This window comes from Saccostrea echinata, unplaced genomic scaffold, assembly GCF_033153115.1.
Source record: "Saccostrea echinata isolate AGI-Se365-2 ecotype Australia unplaced genomic scaffold, CSIRO_AGI_Sech_v1 ptg000012l, whole genome shotgun sequence".
In the NCBI taxonomy this organism is placed as follows: domain Eukaryota; kingdom Metazoa; phylum Mollusca; class Bivalvia; order Ostreida; family Ostreidae; genus Saccostrea; species Saccostrea echinata.
Window position 1 is genome coordinate 7,571,551 of NW_026889761.1, and position 21,301 is coordinate 7,592,851.

At 33.6% G+C, this 21,301-nt stretch overlaps 2 protein-coding genes across 4 annotated transcripts in view; one reads left to right on the forward strand and one right to left on the reverse strand.

Annotated features, from left to right (window-relative positions):
- The window catches only part of LOC133185886 (transcription initiation protein SPT3 homolog), an 89,584-nt gene extending 86,882 nt beyond the window's left edge, over positions 1–2,702 (forward strand). For all 3 annotated transcript variants that reach the window (XM_061321178.1, XM_061321179.1, XM_061321177.1), the window contains 2 exons: positions 362–469; positions 2,097–2,702. In XM_061321178.1, coding sequence (XP_061177162.1) covers positions 362–469; positions 2,097–2,144 — 156 coding nt within the window. In that variant the 3' untranslated portion in view covers positions 2,145–2,702. The remainder of the gene's footprint in view (positions 1–361; positions 470–2,096) is intronic.
- Positions 2,703–2,788: 86 nt separating this feature from the next.
- LOC133185279 (uncharacterized) lies at positions 2,789–19,873 on the reverse strand. Its single transcript, XM_061320394.1, has 7 exons — positions 19,793–19,873; positions 14,272–14,639; positions 12,542–12,623; positions 11,480–11,625; positions 11,068–11,208; positions 8,564–8,737; positions 2,789–6,952 (listed from the first exon to the last, which is right to left on the reverse strand). Exons 2-7 carry the CDS (start codon positions 14,588–14,590, stop codon positions 6,501–6,503), a joined length of 1,314 nt encoding a protein of 437 aa, XP_061176378.1. The 5' UTR covers positions 14,591–14,639; positions 19,793–19,873; the 3' UTR covers positions 2,789–6,500.
- Positions 19,874–21,301: the final 1,428 nt, after the last annotated feature.

The following is a 21,301-nucleotide window of genomic DNA, read 5'->3' on the forward strand; positions in this document are numbered from 1 at the left end:
AATTTCAAATGGTTATAAAAAATTATGTCACTTTGCTGGAGATCCCAGAAAACTTTGCTTGGTGGTCATGCTAAACGAGTTTTACATGTTATTTTACATGTATATCAAAAATTTTAAAAATAAAAGCGAGAAATTTTATATCACCTGTGGTGTTTCTACCGAATTTCTACGGAATTTACCTAAAAATAAATTCCTTGCTTATATATATATATATACATTGTATATATATATATATATATATATATATATATATATATATATATATATATATATATATATTAAGGACTCTACAGTAAGTATTCTGCCCTTATAGGTCTGTTACTGTATAAGATCAGGAATATTACCAAGTTTATATTTTCAGAGTGGTATAGGAAGTGCATTAGAGATCTCCACAGCGATACAGCCCGAGGACATCCATGAAGCCATGAGGAGATACTGTCAATGTATAGGACCATTCTCCTCACACATTGTAAGTATGGTACTGTCAGTGTATAGGACCATTCTCCTCACACATTGTAAGTATGATACTGTCTGTGTATAGGACCATTCTCCTCACACATTGTAAGTATGATACTGTCAATGGATAGGACCATTCTCCTCACACATTGTAAGTATGATACTGTCAGTGTGTAGGACCATTCTCCTCACACATTGCAAGTATGATATTGTCAGCGTATAGGACCATTCTCCTCACACATTATAAGTATGATGTCTCCAAGTACATGTACATGCATAGCACAAGTCCTCCACATTACAAGTATTATTATTTTGAAGGTGTTTACCTCAAATTGTTAGTCTGATACAGTCACTACATGGGACTAGTGTACTCTTAGATTGTGCATTACAATAAGTATAACGGCCATTTTTGTCTAGGACTGAATGATACAGTCATTGTCGAGCCTGCATTCTTCTTACATTGTGTGATATATTCAATATATAGGGCTGATATGGTCCGTGTATAAGGCTCTTCTCTCAAATTATGTAATAAAGCCAGTTATATTTGGCCGTTGTCTCACATTGTATTGTACAGTCAGCATATATAAGGCCATAGAAACACGGACTTCTGAAAACATCAGAGATGGGATCAGGTGCCATTCTCCTCCCACATTATCGTGACTTGACTCTGTTGTTGGGTAACAGATGTCACATGCCTGCTGCCTATATTTCTGTGAATGAGTAGGCATTGCAAAAATTTAGATGATAACACGCAAATCAAAAAAGTACTATGTTGTCCCTTTTTTAGGATTATTTTCAGAGCTGTTGACCCTTTTTTGCAGTTTTCAATAATTGAAGTGGTTCCCCTTCATAGAGATTTAGCTTTTTATTTGTAGTTAATTGTTGCCAATACATTATCTTAATTTTCTAATGTACATTTGATAACTTGTAGATGAGAATTTTTATTGTTACACAATATCATTCTGTTTTGTCAGCAGTTTTGCATAAATGGCAATCCAATTATCTATATATCAGTATAATTAATGTTTATAATATATCCCTATCATTGCTAAAATATTAATGTAACACAAAAAGAATAAATATTCGGAGCATAACACAGAAGCGTATATTTCAGAGGATAATCTTTAATCCACATTTTAAAACAAAAATCTGGGATAAATACAGAATTTCCATATTAATAAACAGCTTTGTATTTTTCATATTGCTATGTTTCAATTTAGAGTAGTGCCCCCTTTTAGCCCTAACCTTGACCCTGATATTAGGGAACATGAACTTTTAGGTGGTGGAGAAATATACACAGCCAACGGAGAATGAAAAGAAAATCCCTTTAATTCTGTATATCAGCATCAGGTTTGTTAACTCTGATTGGTCCTTGCATAATTGATAAAACATTAGGTTTATTACTGACTAGCTACTGAAATTTGTCAGGTTGTTGAAGTCGGCAATGCTATATGATTCAAGCAACTCGCAAGTAGGGCCATTATGGTGATTGTAGAATACAGAATGAAAAGCTGCATGCCTCCATTGCCATAGAACTAGTCTTTGTAATGTGTAGAAAACATACTACTGTGTCATTAATCATGAGCATTAACAACTTGTTCTGTTTTAGTACACTTAATATATTAAATTTTGTTTTTCAGAAAACAAATCCCATGGTTCCCCCCCACACAAGACTATTGTGTTTATGATGCTTCATTGTACACATCGTCCATTAAACGGAATCTATTTCCTGCTGTGAGAAAGTGAAGGGCTTCACAAAAGAGGTGTTCAGATAACAGACTTCATTACTTTCTACCGTTTTATTTTCCTTTATGAGAGGGAAATTCAGTAATGTTAAAGATATGCTACTTCAGGTCAGTGTATATACATGAATATACCGTAAAAGTTGAATTTTTAGCAAGACACAAATTTAGTGATTTGTCCTTAAAAAATCAGTAATTAATTTTAGCAAGAAGTAATTTTAGCGATTTAAGTTCAACACATTCAATTTATACCGGTGAGGTTTGAAAAAAAAAATCAATTTATGGGTTTAAAACTATAGGACCCAAGCATTTGTAATAAATCAGTCACAAATGTAAATATAAGTAATAAGGTATCATTTTTAAACTTTTATCAGGATGTAAATACGGGTTGGCACGTGATCACATCACCAACCCGTATTTCCTTCCCAATAAAAGTTTAAATATGATTCTTTATTTCTTAAATAACAGTAACCTCTAATGTGGAATAAATTGTTAAATCGATATTTAATTTCAGTATATATATATATATATATATATATATATATATATATATATATATATATATATATATATGCTCAATAGAAAGAAACTTGAAAATGGTATCATTTTATTCCACTTCACATCAATGTGTTCACAAATTATAAATGGTGACAAAGAATGTTATATGTAAATATTACATAAAATATCACTCTGAATAAAATTTAAGAAAATAATATCGAGTTTTGCGTTAGTGAGTAACCTTTATTGTAATGTATAGAAAGCAAAATTTGCTTACAAAGCTTGATACTGTGTAGTGGATATTTTCTGCGTTTTGTCAATTATTGTAAATAGGAAGTATCTGCAAAAATTATAATCGCAAAACATTCCAGAAATATCAGAAATTCTATACATTCTTTTTTTTTTAATTTCCAAACATGGTAAGTGGTGTATATGTCAGACATCTTGAGGAAATCTTGTTTCATACCTACTTGCTGTATATTCTAAAATGGATTTATGCTTACTGACTTACGAACTTCAGTAAAAGTGATTTGAAAATGATTTATGAACACTAACTTGAACATTGATAGGCAAAGAAGAAATTCTAAATATAATGCACTGTGGGTCAACATATCATTAAAAGAATTTGAAACTATGTTAAACTAGAGGTACTGTGAGCACTGAGCTCACAAAATGATACCTCCCACCTCCCATATGATTATAATGGCAAAGTCCATGTTTTGTTATGGGAGACCTGAAATAAGTGTCAGATCAAAAAGTGAAATAGAAGGTCACAATGGCACCATGTAACAAAGATTCTGAGAAGATCTCATTAAATTTTATTCAGTGGTATAGGAGGAGTTGAGGATAAGAGATGTGTACCCCAAAACATAATGGATGGACAGACACCCCCATCATTATACATCCCCCCTTTTCAAGTGTGGGTATAAAAACGTGGTGTTCTGTCAAATTGTCAGAATCTGGTAGTATAGTCATAAATAAATTGTTGGAATATATTAATACAACTGCAGAAATTAAAATCACAAATTAATTTGCTGTCTTTCTTGGGTCAAATCAAAAAAAATTTCCAACTGCAGAAAATACCCGTCATACAGTATTTTGATTAAGAAATGTACATATATTTGTCATGTACTTTTCTGAATATTAAAATTAAAGCAAACTTGTCAGTACAGACCAACAATCCAGACAATACCCTAGAGTAAAGCAAAAAGCATGAAAAAAAAAAAGAAAAGAAAATATTATGTTTATGTATTAACTCAAACATGTATTATACATGTATTTTCACCTTTTTGGGGAGACAGTAACTTAAGAATTTGATGATCTCTCTCACACTTCGTAGAAAAAAAAAAGCATTGAAGTAACCACTAATGATATATAATCCATGAAGGATATGTTTAGCATTAGTGGACACATATGCAAACATTAATGACATTTGTAATTTTTTTTAAGTGATGAGTGTGTGCTTCTTTATTATTCATTTCACTAGTGGATGATATTGTTATATCCATAAATAATGTAAACTGTTCTGTTAATGGACATTGTATCACTCATGGTCAACATAATGGTTTATTACCATTAAGATTAATATTTGAATGTATGCAAATCAATCCAATAATGCTATTTTATATCATTTAGGGAATTTTATATCATTAGTCACTGTAAATACAACTGAGCAACAATTCAAAATTCTAAATAAAAAAGATTGATATCAGCATGATCAATCCTTTGTTAAACAGTGTGGAAGACATCACAACTCTGTGTTATATGGCAACAAAGAACAAGGTTGTCTCAATACAATCATGGGGTCAAGAAAAAGTTGAAGGTCAAGGTCAGAATCACTAATTTGACTGCTTTGGTACAGGTTCCATATGATTAAACTTTTCTAGGTCAAATTTGCTTCACAGATACATGTACAGTAAACAAGTAGCCAAATGAAAGAAAATTATGACATAAAACAGTTTTGATCAATGGATTATTAGATCAACACATGAAGTAAGAGACTATAAGTTTCTGTCTTGCATTGTTTTTACCAGGGTTAGTCCTGCAGTACTGACAGAGAGGTTCATTTACTACTTATTCATAGTTAATATCCAGTCTGAGATCTTTGGAAACTGTTACATGTACATGCAGTAACTTTGTAGATAAAGTATGTAAATATATAGTAATGCGAAAGAAAAATATCAATTAGATGTAAAATTATATAAACACGGGTGAGTTTATTGTATATATCTTATTACTAATTAGTGATAGTTTCTGTGTAGAGATCGGAGAAATGAAGTGCAATTTTAAGTCAATCCTAATGTTCATTATCCTTCAAACATGATTAAAAGGCAACGAATTTTGAGTAAATTAGTTTAGACATACATGTGTACATTTATCGTATTGCACAAAACTTCAAAAGTACACCTGCGTCATTACCAAAAAGAATAACATGACTGTGACTTGCACTAATATTTTGCATATGTTAACTTGTAATAAGCACATAATTTATACTTCAACACACACACAAAAAAAAAAAAAAAGATTGGAAAATTTCAGAAAGGAAATATCTGTCTAAAAATTAAAACAGGTATGTTCAACAATCTATTTTTTTTGGAAATCAGTTAATTGGATATAAATTTAAAAAAAATCTCCATTGTATCAAATCAAAATTTCTCCATCTTTATTAACATTATAGTAAAAATTATAGTAAATAAATGATACATGTAGAAATCACAGTCACACAGTGTCAAAATGTGGAACATTAAAGGGTAAAGAATGAGGAATTCAGTGCAATACCAGTTCAATGAACAATTTAAGAAATGTATGTTCAAGTCAAACATAGATGACTGCATTACATAATGTAATTTGTTCTATTAATGGACGTTTTAATTAATTAATAAGTTCACATGTTCACAAGTCATACAAATCTGCATGTGAAATGTGTTCTATATGCTCATTAGGTATTTAAATATAAAATCATTTTACATGATAGTAGAAGAAATTATATGTACAACTGATGTAATATACAGAGTAAAGTGAAAGTGTATATCAAATTAAAAGTTCCAAATTGAAGTTCTATAAATAATACAGTAAATGTTGAACTTCCTTCTTCAACAAAGGGCTACTAGTCTACTACAACATTTTACATGACATGGCACTATTTTTCAAATGTCTTCTTATGCTGCTTGAAGGTACATGATACATTATAAAACAAAGAATTAGTGTATACATGATGCATATATAATATTAATACTGTATACCAGTTCTCTAAGTTCACTAACAGGATTTCATCAAAGAATACTTATTTTGTAAAAAAAAATTTACACGTTTTATGAAAAAAAAATCTCCACTAAAGCCTAATATTTGGCACAACATCCCTCCCTGGAAAATACTGTTCTACTTTAAAGCACTTGTGAAGTTTTACAACATCGAACAAAATCTAAATTAAAACAATGAGCCTGTAAATAAAAGAATCAGTGAAATGAGAACATTTATGGATAATGAAGAATAAGTAAAATACTTTAAAGTAAATTTCCCAACAAAAAATGTGCTGGGTTTACTGACTTACTATAGTTGAGAATTGTTTGTTATTCTATGCACATACATTTATAAAGCCAATTAACAAAACAACACATAAAAACAAGCAATATATAGAAGACTGAGTATAAGAAATTTTGATGCATTTTTTGTTCAATTTGCAGTTTCAATTTTGTGTGTCACCTGAAATTTACTTAATTCAAAATTTACACAGTGGTCAGAAAGCAGTTAGATAACAAGTTTCTTTCCGTGGAAGAACTATAAGTTAAAAAAATTCAGGTATTTTCAATTTCCTAACTTACAAACTGCTGTAGCTTCTCTAAAATCTATGTTCTCAACAAAAGTATAATTGGGAACTTGGTGAAAATACCACTTAATTAAAGCAGTCTGAGGGGAAATACCCACTTCACTCAACTTAGAAGAGAATCTTTTGTTCATCGTCATGGTGTGAATCGGACAGGAAGTCAGATATATACCATCCTGCTTCGACTGCAGGACAGGAGAGAGTCTGGAGAGAATAAAGCTTCTGTGTTGATCCAGTACACTGATGTCTGACTGACTACAGGTGGAGAAAGGACAGGTAACTCCTATAGCATTCTTACTGTACCAGGAATCATGGAGAGAATTGAGGAAGAAGACAGGTGTAAACAGGTGTTTGTAGAAGAAGGTGGGTTGGAGACACTGCCATTGGTCACTGCTGGGCAGCTTCTGGGTACACTCCTGAATACTTTCAGCACCTTGTTACAGAAGAAAAAACACCATTCAAATTTCATGAACATTTATTTTGTATACAGTAAAACATGTTTATAGTGAACTGCCAGGGACAAACTAATTTGATTTGTTATAAACATAATTCATTATATCTGATATGTTCAGGGAATGAAGATCACTTAGCTGTAAGCATAAAATGCATTATAGAAGCATGTTTGCTCTCCCTGTTTTACCATATACACGTATAAAGTTAAGAAAGAATGAACACCTGTACAGAGAGAAAATAACTAAAATGACCTAATTAACTTGGGCATACAGATATTGAAAGCCCCGTCAAATTCTAGTACATGTACATGTGCTTTTAGTTATTTTGATGAGTTATTCAAACCTCTAATGTTTTCCTGTTTTGCTAGATATCAAACATAGGTAATCAGAGATTACAGAGCTCACCTCAACGAATGTTGTCTTTAAGTAAGGCAAAGTCCCAAATTAATAATCTAGTAGTGTGCATCCCTAGATGTAACATTTAATGCAATTTTGGTCCAATAGGGCTTGCAGTTACTTGGGAATGGACTTACCTAAAAACTTTAAACTAGTCACTCATCCAGAAAATGTAAGTCATATCCAGCATCTGAAGCAAGTTTGAGAGTGTTCATCCAGTGATGCATCATCCATGCAAGTTTGGTTCTGATAATGTAGCCCTTATAGTTTACTTTAACCTGGTCACTCATCTGGAAAATGTAGGTCAGATACAGCATCTGAAGCAAGTCTGATAGTGTGCATCATTAGATGTATCATTCATGCAAGTTTGGTCAACATATGTCTTAAAGTTACTTGGAAATCAGACCTGCTCCAAAAACCTGGTCACTCAACCGGAAAATTTAGGTCAGATCCAGCATCCGAAGCAAGTCCAGTAGTGTGCATCCTTAGATGTATCATCCATGCATAGTTCGTTCAAATAGGCCTTATAGTTACTTGGAAATGAGACCTGCTCCAAAAACTTTAACCCGCTCCAAAAACATTAAACTTGGTCATTCTTTAGCTGAAATTGCAGCATCTGAAACCTTGAATGGTACAATGAAACACACTAGAAGCATCATCTATGCATCTCTGATTAATATAGGGCATACAAGTACTTGAAAGGAAAACTGCTCCAAAAACTTTAACCTGGGACACTGACACTGGCACCAATGCAGTGGGTATTACATAAGCTCTCCCAACTTCATTGAGGTGAGCTAAAAAATAATTTCTGGCATGTAATAAGATAGATAGTAATTAAACCAGCTTGATAGAGACTAAAACTGCCAATTTCTTCCCAAATATGTTGCTAAAATCTATGTTACAATGCTTTCAATCTCACAACTGCTAAGCTATGACATCTCCACTGCTCAACTATGACATCATAGCCTATGACACTGTGTTAAGAAATGACTGAGGCAAAGGGAAAATTAAAGAAAATGTAATAAACAGAAAATTCAATGTTTTGTAGTTGGATATGGAATTTATTTCACTCGTGAGATGGGATTTTTTTTATATTTTCACTTGTGCTTCACACTCGTGAAAATATAAAAAAAAAATCCTGTCCCACGAGTGAAATTCAATATTCAACTACAAGACATTGAATATCCTCTATTTACCTTGTATATTATGAAGGTAGAATGTATTTTTGAAGATATTCCTCATCACATGCTGTCCAGTTTGTTCAGGGTTGTCCACAAATATGCTTCCATCCACCACAAGGTGTACTGAGTTTACCCCGGTCAGTCGCTTCCTCAAGTAGTCAGCGTTGACTGCGGCCCCCACTCCACCAGCTAAATATAACAGATATTTGACAGATATTCAGAAGAATTTTGACAGGTTATTGATTAAACAAGAAGTCTGTGAGCCAATGCTCACTAGTAATACCCTCGCTCTGATGTGACTATACGCTCTCATCAATCCCATCATATGGCATGCCTTAACAAAGAGTGTGCTAAAATTTCAAGCATCTGTCTAGAGTAGTTGCTGAGAAAACAGACACATGGATAAACAGGAAGTTGACATCAGATTCATAACAAGAGGCCCATGGGCCACATCGCTCACCTGAGCACTGTGGCTAAGAAAACAGCAAAATCAGTTCAGTATTGAAAAGCTTTAATACATAAGTGGTCCCGACCTACCCCTAAAGAGGGACCAGTGGGGGGGGGGTATGATTTGAACAAAATTGAATCTACACTAACTAAAGATGCTTACATATTTCTTTGTCTGTGACTTTTTCCTACAAGTTTGAACTTTCATTATGGTCCCACCCTACCCCCGGGGGTCATGGCTTGAACAAATCTGAATCTACACTATCTGAGGATGCTTCCATATAATCATGACCAATCATAGCTTTGCTGTTCTTGAGAAGAAGATTTTAAAAAAAATTTCCTATGTATTCCTATGCATAACTTTAATCATCAATTGTGGCCCCACCCTATCCCCAGGGGGGTCATGATTTTTTTTTCAAACATGAATATAACTTTCTTAGGATACTTCCGAGGAGTTAATAACCAATCATGGCTTTGTTGTTCTTCAGAAGTTTTTTCAATATATTCCGGATCCTATGTAAAACTTTAATCGTCCGTTGTGGCCCCACCCTTCCCCCAGGGGTCATGATTTAAACAAACTTGAATCTACACCACCTGAGGATGCTTCCATATAAATATGACCAATCATGGCTTTGCTTTTCTTGAGAAGATTTTTTAAAAGATTTTTCCTAAACATTCCTATGTAAAACTTTGATTGTCCATTATGCCCCACCCTATCCCATGGGGTCATGATTTGAACAAACTTGAATCTACACCACCTGAGGATACTACCACAAAAATATGACCAATCATGGCTTTGCTGTTCTTGAGAAGAAGATTTTTAAAAGATTTTTCCTATATATTCCTATTTAAAACTTTTATCCTCCATTCCCAGGGGTAATGATTTGAATAAATATGAATCTGCACCACTTGAGGATGCTTCCATGTAAATATGACCAACCAGCACTTTGCTGTTCTTGAGAAGATTTTTAAAGATTTTTTTCCTTTATATTCCTATGTAAAACTTTCCTCGTCCATTGTGGCCCCTCCCTTGAACAAATATGAATCTACACTACCTGAGGATGATTCCACATGAGTTTCATCTTTCCTGGCCCAGTGGTTCTTGAGAAGAAGATTTTTAAAGGATGCCATTAATTTTTCACTAATTTGTAATTATCTCCCCTTGGAAGAGGGTGTGGCCCTTCATTTGAACAAACTTGAATCCCCTTTACCCAAGGATACTCTGTGGTTGAAATTGGCCCGGTAGTTCTGGAGAAGAAGATGAAATTGTGAAAAGTTGACAACGACGACAGACAACAGACAAATTTTGATCAGAAAAGCTCACTTGAGCCTTTGGCTCAGGTGAGCTAAAAAAGTAGATCCCACCATTTGGCATGCCTAAACAAAGAATGTGCTAAAATTTCAAGCATCAGCAATGAGTAGCTGCTGAGAAACACATGGAAAAACAGGAAGTTGACATCAGATTTGTACAAAAATGAATCCCACCCTATGGCATGCCTAGACAAAGAGAGTGCTAAAATTTCAAGAATCTGCAATGAGCAGTTGCTGAGAAAACTGCGACCAAATTTTTTTACGGACAGATAAACAGGAAGTAGACATCAGATTCGTACAAAAATGAATCCCATTATATGACATGCCTAGACAAAGTGTGTGCTAAAATTTCAAGAATCTGGGATGAGTAGTTGCTGAGAAAACTGTGACCTAAATTTGTTGAGACAGACACACAAGGGTAAAACAATGTACTCCATCTCCTTCAGAGTGGAGTTATAATTAAAGTATTTTTTAAACATTTTGTAATAAATCTATGACATACTTATATATCAAAATACAACAATTGTGTCTTAAAGAAATTTAGTTAAAAAAGACCACTTTTTCTGCATTAATGGTAGATGAGTATCATATTTTTTCAATCAAATGTTCATGTTGCTTTGTGCTTTTTGCTGAGTTTGGGACTGAACAGCCCAAATTTATATATAGTTTAGAATAAAGAAGATTATCCTTCTAATATAAATGTGGAGAAGTCTATGGAGGCAAGTCTATCGTAACAGTGTAACCTATAAATTCCGGGTTACCTGAGGAACCTATAAGGATGATCTGGTCAGCTGTTCTGAGTTCTGTGTGTTCCAGTAAATAGTCAATCAAAGCATTAAACACCTGAAAACCTGTCAGGTATAACTTCTTAGATTTGTGGCTGATAACATTACTTCTGTTTCCTGTGTAATAAATATACAATAAACGAAGTCAGTGAAAATATAAATACGTGACTTTAAATAGTGACCTCTACTCAGTTTACTTGAAGTTTGAAGTATCTCTCTTCAGCATTCTTTCGGCATATATATTAAATTATTGTACAACTTCTAAATGCTTCAATTTTGCAAATCCTCATACAGATGTTAAGACTTTCAGCTTTAACAAAGAATTTTCAGTTCAGTCTTGTACTGAATCAAAAACTGTAAATAATAATCCATAATGCATAAGTGATACCTAGAAAGGAGCCACCATCACAGTACAGAAAATCCACCATATTCCACATGTGAAATTTGGGGTTTTCAGACTCGCTAGGAGAAAGAATTCCATTGAAAGCTCGGAACATTGGAGCCTCCACACTGGAGCCAAGCTCTGTCAGACTCCTGTAAATATCAAATTCTCAATTTATAATTTTTAATTTTACCGAAGAAAAAAATAAAATGATCAGTCAGTTGAATATTATGACTCGGATTTCTTTGTATTAAGCAGGAATGCAAATCCAAATTTTTATTTAATATTTAAGACATCCCTTTACTTGGGTTTCAGCTTGGAAAGACTGATATAAGCTCTTAATTATTTTATTAGAATTTTTTGGCCTTTTTTCAGAGAAAATGTAAAAAAAAAAATCAATTAGCAAAAAAGATGCTTTTGGGTTTAAAATTTGCTGTTAATAAATGCATAATATTAATATATAATAGAGCATTAACCTGCCGTAGCATTCCTCCACATCAAAGACATCTGTGTAAGTTTTACCTGTTGTAGCATTCCTCCACAGCTAAGACATCTGTGTTAGTCTTACCTGCTGTGGCATTCCTCCACATCTAAAGACATCTGTGTAAGTCTTACCTGCTGTAGCATTCCTCCACATTTAAGACATCCGTGAAAGTGTTACCTGCTGTAGCATTCCGACATCTGTGAAAGTCTTACCTGCTGTAGCATTCCTCCACATCTAAATACATCTGTGTAAGTCTTACCTGCTGTAGCATTCCTCCACTTCTAAGACATCTGTGTAAGTTTTACCTGCTGTAGCATTCCTCCACAGATAAGACATCTGTGTTAGTCTTACCTGCTGTAGCATTCCTCCAAATTTAAATACATCTGTGTAAGTCTTACCTGCTGTAGCATTCCTCCACTTCTAAGACATCTGTGTTAGTCTTACCTGCTGTAGCATTCCTCCACATCTAAATACATCTGTGTAAGTCTTACCTGCTGTAGCATTCCTCCACATCTAAAGACATCTGTGTAAGTCTTACCTGCTGTAGCATTCCTCCACATCTAAGACATCTGTGTACATCTTACCTGCTGTAGCATTCCTCCACAGATGAACACCAAGCACCTGCTGGAAGATGTACAATCCATTTGTTCAGGTTAGGACTCTTCCCTAAAAGTAGCAATACACAATATACTGTTGATATCAACTTAACTCACATCCCCACCTCCTTTTTCTCTATGAACTATCCTTATCTATAGCATGCTTTGTGGTTACAAAGTAGATATTTTTGCTTAATTGCAGCAGAGCTCCCACTAGAGCAAAAATATTTTTCGCCACTTTTTGCGATGAAAGGAATCGCATTCTTATGTCTTGTCTCGACAAGTGTATATGTTAAACACTCCACTAATAGTACTATTTCAATTTGTTTTTATCACAGGCATTTTTTAAAATTGTAAAATTTAAAGTTGTATCCACTTACAAACTAATATAGGAATTATTTCTACATTTATTTTATAAAATTAATTTGATACTGATATTAGCCAACTCTTGACAGTAGATGTCCTCTTGTACATAACATTTTTTTTTAGCCTGGGGAGGGGGGTTACAGACTTATTAAAGATATAGGACATTTTTGAAAAATGAAAAAATAATATAAGTGAAAATTTTAATCATACCAACAATTTATTGTGAAAAGAAGTAATTAAAATCAGGTTTAAAACTTGGCTTAATAACAACTTGGACACTGGGTGTATGCATGTAAATTCGTATAATTGAAAATAATTCAGCGTAATTGACAAAAGTATTGTTTTGTTTCCAAGCCAGTATCTCTTTCACTCTTAGTCAGTTTCTGGTATAATGAACACACTATTTTTATTTTAATCAGGTAAAATTAGCAGCCATGCTTTGCAATTTTCGTCATATTTTCCTACTTTCGGTTTAAAAAAACAATCTATATAGATCGAAATTTTATTGATTAAAATCTTTTATTAACTTCCTCTCCCCAAAACACTTTGTCTTTCCTTGTTTAATCCATCTTATATTATTTCAAGTAATTTTGTATCCCCATACTGCTCCACGCTAAAGTTATATGTACCTAGTCAGCTGTGTGCGTTCAAGCGAGACGTGATTTCGTACATGTACATTGTTTTGTAAGTTTCATAGAGTTTTCACACCCTGAATTCACATGTCTGCTTGCATTAAATAAACAAAGGGGCTAATCTGTATACATTGAATAAACAAAGGAGATAGCCAGGAGTACACACACTTTTGTGTGGTATATCTTAAAAAAATTCATTTTCGCCACTTTTGAACTTCTTTTCGCCACTTTTGGAAAAAATTCGCAATTGGCGCAAATGGCGAATCACAGCTCGAGCCCTGAATTGCAGTCACATCCACATGTACTAGTAATTCTACAACTGTAGAAATTTCTCCAGCATGCATACCCAGTACATGGTGCAATTCATTACCTACAAGACTTATAGATGTCATTGAGAATTGTATGTGCATGTGATTTTCTGGTTTAAGCATTCATTCAATCTGAAATGCATTCAGGTATACATATAAAATAATGAAATTAAAAAGGAAAAAATGATGACAACTTCAGAAAATCTGCTACTTTATAACTTTAATAAATTTAAGAAAAAGCTTTTGCAAACTGAAAGTCTTTAACAGTCTTAAATGTGCAGTAACATATTTAAATCTTCTAAATGATGCTCTGCCATCTTTACAATGTGAGGACAGATTGTGCTTTACTCTTGCTACATCTACATTTACTATATTTTGTAGACAGTGCACACATATTATGTGAAATTCTTACCATATCTGATGTAATACCCAGGAGGTGAACCATCCAGACAATACGCTCCTCTGGAAAAAGCAAACTTCTCTGGTAGAACAACCAACTCTCCATCAGTGTCAGAATTTGAGTGATACTGCACAAAGACCACACGTACATTGGAGATCGCTCGTAGGACCAGAATCACTATGATCACTACGGCAAAGAGACAGATGTGAACATACAGCCGGCGGAATCCACATGTGGTCGGCAGGATAGTGGGTCGCTGAAGGTTACGCCCTACGGGAATAAATACCATGGCCTTTCCTTCGTCTTTGTCCTGGACATCACGGTCAGCCATCAGTAGTCGGAGTCAGATGTACAAGTATCGTCTTGATTCATGTCAGCACCTGTTGGTTTATTATTACAGCATTTTACAACACATATCGTCACAACATACACAACAATAATGACAACTGCAAATATTATTCCCATTTCAGTGAGGAATAGTAAATATGAAGAGTAACAAAATGTTAGTATCTTAGAAGACTGAAGAGGTATAGGTATGTATTAAAAAAAGTAAGTCAGACTTGGTTTGACCTTTTGACATCTGTTTCTTACCATGTGGAAATTAATCTCTTAAAATAAGAGTCAGCGTCCTCTCCATAGGTAACATATGGTGAACATCACTTACATAGCAACACTTAGATGTAATATATGCAACCATAATTACAATACTGCTATAGAACTTACATTCAGTGTTTTCAATTAAAATCCACTGCCCGTGCACTGGCTTTTCTACAGCTTCTCTTGTCAACAATGAAAACCATATCAAAACTTTTGACATTTAATTCATCGACACTTCCTTAAAGTTGATGTTAAAACCCTCATTTTATGTGTCTATTCCACAGTTGCACACATTTAAGGAAAAAAAATGTCTGTTTCCTTTTTTGTTTTTTGTTGCTTTTTTTTATGTTTCAACCTTATACATTGAAGGACATGGTTAGTTTGCATAAATGACAAATCTGTTTATGTCATACAATCCAGAGTACACAAAACCTAATAAATCAGAAAGCTAGGTGGCTATTTTTAGCTCGCCTGAGCTATTCTGATCACATTTTTCTGCTGTCTGTCCATCTTTTTCGCCAACTGTAAACTGTTAAAAATTTTCTACTTTTTCTCAAGAACAACTGGGTCAATTTTAATGCAACTTGCCACAAGGCATCCTTTGGTGAAGGGGATTCAAGTTTGTTCAAATGAAAGGCCATAACCTCTTTCAAGGGGAGATAATTAAAAATTAGTGAAAATTTGTTGGCATCTTTCAAAAACATTCTTGTTAAAAATGACTGGGCCAGAAAGGATGACACTAAGGTAAAAGCTTCATTACATACTAGTAGTGTAGATTACAGTTTGTTCAAATCATGGGGGGGGGGGGCACAATAGATGATAAATGATCAAAGTTTTTCATAGGAATATATTAATATGGAAGCATTATCAGGTATTGTGGATTCAAATTTGTTCAAATCAAGACCTTTGGAGGTATGGTGGAGCCACAATGGGCACTCATAATTTTACATTGGAATAGTAGAAATAAAAAATATCTAAATCTTTTAAAGAACAGCAAAGCCATGATTAGTCATATTAATATGGATTCCAAAGTATCCTCAGGTAGTGTAGATTCAAGTTTGTTCAAATCACGGCCCAGGTGGGATTGGGTGGGGCCACAATAGGAGATCGAAGTTTCACACAGGAATATATCTATATAAATATATATGTATCTATATATAGAAAGCACAAATCACTTTTCTAAGGATACCCACGTCCACCCCAATCCGGGGTTGAACTCTCAACCTACGGAATCTGTCTCTTAGCAGTACAGGAACAGCGCGCTAGACGGCTCAGCCATCTAGGCAAGTCAAAAAATTTGCTTTCGATGCCGATGGAATTCTCGCGGCACTGTCCTACACTACACGGTCATTGAGAATGGAAGTGAAATACAGTTATTTGAACATTAGTTTTATTAGAGGATCATTACCGATACACATTGTAATTAATTAATTTTATTTATAAAGCACATTTTATAAACAACATCTCTTAAACTAATATAACTGCCCTAAGTGAAGAAATAGTAATATAAAAAAATATAAAAAAGCACAAAAAATTATATATATATATATATATATATATATATATATACATATATATATATATATATATATATATATATATATTAGGGATGTCAGATCGGTCAATTTTTGATAATCGGTTACTCGGACGTTTTTCCGATTGAGTACCCGGGTACTCCGTAAAAAAGTAAAATTTATTAATACAAGTGTGTTAATTTTCTTGAGCCACGTTAAGCTCGGTCAAACCCCAAAGCTGTTTTTATCACATTTATAAAGGTATATAAATATAGATTCCAACGGAAATGATTTTGTGGTACTTAATTTATTTATCAAATGAACACAAAAGACACAATTAATACATCAAATTTACAAATGGTTTACAGTTCTTGTTTAGGATCTATTTGATCAACGCAAAAGGAGGACAACCTGCTATGCAGGTTTGTGATGATTAAACTAGGGAAAGAGAAGGAAGGACGTTGTTGGGATCGCTAGTCTAATATTTTTTTTCATATGATGGTCGTTTCCACGGTATACACTAAACCTACTACGCATACTAATTTTCAACATTTTTTTTCAATCTTGCGTTATTTCTAAATATTTCTTCACTTTTAAAGTGGGTAGCGGAATTTCTATGCATGTCCATTTTCGCTGCCGTATATAAACTAAATAATTTAAAAATGAAGATAATAGACCATACTTAAACGATGTGCAATGAAAACAATCATTGAAGCCATTCAAAAATTAAGGACAACAATAGACGAGAACAGCTGTGTACCAGGTGATTGGTCACTAATAATTGTATAAACACAGCCACAGGGGATAACGGGTGTTTACAGGTGTAGATGACGACACATTATTTACCGTATGCATAATTAAGTTATTTTTTGATAAAAATATTAACTAAGAAATATACATACTTTGAAATAAGAAAAATATACATCCGAGTAACCAAGTGCCATTTTTAGTATTCGATACTCGGACGTTCGATCGAGTACCCGGTTAACTGGGTACTCGTTGACATCCCTAATATATATATTTATTATACCTCTGTGAATTTTTTCTATATAAAAATATGACGAATAAATCGACTATTTTTTTAAACCGTGGAATAGTTTTTGTGCTATTAGCCCATGGTGAAATAGTCATCAAACTATTCACCGGCAGCATTCCGTTTCCCTCTCTTTTCATTTCGGAGCTCTTCTGATTTTATCCAGATTGTGACGTAACACAAGTATAAAGTCAGCTTCGGTATAATAAAACACCTATTTACTGGCTATGAGGACAATAGCAAGTTTATCGTCCCCCTCGACAGCAACTATTTCCCTCGGCTGCGCCTCGGGAAATAGTTGCTGTCTTGGGGGACGATAAACTTGCTATTGTCCTCATAGCCAGTAAATAGGTGTATAATATATATATGTATATGTATATATATATAATCTCCTGAAGAAGAAGAACAGGGCTACAATGACTCAGGTGAGCATTGTGGCCCATGGACCTCATGCTTATTTTTTAAACAGCGAGAAATATTTCTTATTTAATTATGCATTACACTCTCTTCACTTCAGATTTAGAAACTAAAATATGCATCACATTTTTACTTACCTCTAAAATACAGTATTAGGCATGCAGTGAGTGTATGTAGCATTCTACTATTCTAAAATTTTAAAACAATCCTTCAAATGTTTCTTCCCTTGTATGGGAGAGAAATTTAGATATCTGTTTGGACCACTATATTTTACACTAAAATTAAACTGACTAATAAATACAAGTGGCCTATATTACATACTCACCTTCTGCCCCTGTGCTTTGTTACAGTTACACATGTACCTGTACTTTGTGACAATCAGATTCAGTAGCTTGTGAAACATTAGAAATATTTAATAAATACTACAGTGTATTTGCAATATTTTTTTTTTCTGCAGATACCTATTAAGCAGATGCAAATGTTTACAAGTACCAGTAAGTTGATAATCATGGCCTTTAAATATTTACATTAGATGATCAGAAGAGAGTATTGTTTTCTCTCTGTGTTTATATACATGACGTGTACATCTATGAAATACCACTAAGGAGATTAAAGATGTACCTGTTTAATTTTCTTTTAATAAGGTTTGTATACAGTACTATTGTTTAGTATTTCCTTAGAGCATGTTCTGCTTGGGACATGTTCTGCTTTGTTTGCCAATGGATATTTCTTGTGAATGTCCTATTAAGACATTTGATTCATTTTTGTGAAGTTTTGTTTGACAGATAACTACCTGGTGATATTCTACAAATTCAAGATCACTTCACATCAAAAAATTAAACTCTAGAGCTGTCACTGATAGATTCAATATTTATCACCAATTCAAGAGGCATTCTGACTTCTCTACCCCCCCCCCCCCCAAAAAAAAATTTCCAAAGTCCAAACTTTTTGTAAAAATGTTCTAATAGATGACTGAAAACCATTTCAAATCAACAGTCAAAGTATGACTTGAACATTATTTGAAAATTCTGAAGGGGGGGGGGGGGGTTGTGGACTTTGTATACTTTTGCAGGTGTCAATCATACTAGCATTTTGTTTGAGATTTACGTCAAAACATTGCTGAAGCAAAATAATTCCTGAATCTCCCTGCCCAGTTTGGGTATTTCTGTACGAGACTTGGACTGATTTTTTTGAGATGAAGAACTGTATGTAAACTTTCTGATTACACCAGATTCCATATAATTTTGGGTATACAGAATTTTGTATGTCATATATTCCAAGGGGGGGGGGGGGTGACCAGGCCCTGCACTTGATTTTCATTGTCTTGCTCAACTACCAAAATAAAATTGTGTGTCTTGCTCAGTGGTTAATTTATCTTTTTGGGTACAAAATATACATACAGTACTGATTTACAAGACGTCAAAAGGATTAATTTCAAAGGTTTGCTTTGAATTTATATCGCCTACTCCAAAATTGGTTAGTGAGAATATTTAATACTGTAGTGTATAGTAGCATCTAACAGAGTCTACTTCCCCGGACATTGTCAAGGTATATTACATATTATGAACATGTTTTAGTACATTTTAACTTGATTTGTGTAACCTCTAAGTAAGCAGCTGTCTAATAATGCTAATTTACACCATGATTATCGTCAGTCCTGACAACTTCTTCATGTTATTTTACAAATCAATAGTGCAGCAGCTGCATGGGTATTGGTAACAGAATCAATAATCTCTTGTTCTTTGTTAACACTGATTATTCAGCTTAACCACTGAGAGATTTTCGTGATTTAAACACAAACACGCAGGCAAACCAGACTTGTGTACATCATCTAATGCTACAAAATGTTTATAGCCCTCACAACGAAGTTCTTCCTCTTTTCTGACATCTTGTTTATTGAACATTTTCAATCATATTTGTTCTTCCTTGAAAATAATATTCAGATAATGGAAGTAATACAAAGAAAACTCACTTGTAAATTTCTCTACATTTCGATATACGTATCTAATCTCTTCTTCCTCACCATTCACATCTCACTCCTTTCCTCTCGACAGCTCAAGGAAATTCGAAATGGAATTCTACATATGAGAATCTTGCATGGTTGGTTCATAACTTTCCGGAAAAAATGAAAACTGATTTTAAAATCAATAGATAAAATAAATTAAAGTATATAAAATAAAATAAAACAGAGTAAATAAATGAATTAATTAATTAATTTAAAAAAAAAAATAAACCAAAATCAAAACGCTTCTATAATATTAATCTATAATATTAATATACCTGTATAAACTGTTCACATCGTCAATAGGCCTATATAGTGAATATTTTTGGATAGTAAACACTTTACTTGCTTGTAGATTCAGATTAAAAAAACCCATTCATCTCTTGCAAAGACTTAGGGCAGGGGGTATTATTCATACAGTTTTATTCCGACTTCCGGCTTCCACCAAATCTTTTGGAAATATTTTCCAGCAGAAATAGGTTTCTAACAGTTTACAGGGCTATACGATTTAAAGTTATCTTTTCTCAAATCTAAAAAAAAAAATAAAATAAAAGATAGTAAAAATAAAAAAGAAGTGGAAGTTAAAATTCGTTAAAACATTAAATTAATACTCTGCATAAAGAGCAAAACCGGAGGATCCAGGGCGAATCCAAGGGTTCAACCAGATAAGTCATCGTGATCCGGACCTGGCCCTTTCTCAACCTAGCTAGATCCCAGTGGAATTAATCTACAAAGAAAGCCAAAAATAAAAAGTTGACCCCAAGGACCCGTGATCACATTCGCAAGGTAAAATTAGCTCCCCCCTTGCCTCCCCCTTTTCAATGCACACACAAATACACATGCTCAAAAATAGAACTAGGGACGGAAAAAATATCAGTCAGTATATCATTTCTAGGCCACAGCCTCTATTTTAGCAGTTTACACAACTTTTACGGGCTTAATCAGCCGATGCAGTACTTTTTGAGAAGATCCTCAAACGCTGCAATAAGATAAAATAGAAGCAACAGCGGTTTGTTTTAATTGATTTTTATTATTATTATTATTTTTTTTTTTTTACGAACGAATGTACATAATAAAGTTAATTTTCTCCAAAAATGATCTACAAAAATCTTTACGAAGTAAGGGTTGTGGCAGTTCACGCCTGATAAACTGCGAAGCACGTACTTGATGAAAAGCGTTAACTGTTCCAAGCCATTTTATACCGTATAAATTGGGTAACTGTTAGATTCATTCCTTATAAAGAACAAGTCTCAATAAGGCTTATCTGTGGTCCCCGGTTGCTCGTCAAATTTCGAACATTCTTTAACATTTTTAAAAATTAAATTTTATTGTTAACTAATGTCTTTATTATTTGAATCATCATCTAAAAATGTCAAACAATAGATATAGGCAGCATACGAAGCTGCGCGTTGAAGGTAGGGTCCTTTGATTTTCATGAATATCAAAAGAAATCAGCGACAGGTACACACTTCAAAGCTT

Excerpts from the sequence above, each read along its gene's own strand:
- LOC133185279 (XM_061320394.1), bottom strand. The coding sequence starts at position 14,590 with ATGGCTGACCGTGATGTCCAGGACAAAGACGAAGGAAAGGCCATGGTA. Across the intron at positions 11,209-11,479 it reads TGATGGTGGCTCCTTTCTAG|GAAACAGAAGTAATGTTATC; the intron begins GTATCACTTATG and ends TTTATTACACAG. Across the intron at positions 6,953-8,563 it reads CTACCTTCATAATATACAAG|GTGCTGAAAGTATTCAGGAG; the intron begins GTAAATAGAGGA and ends TTCTGTAACAAG.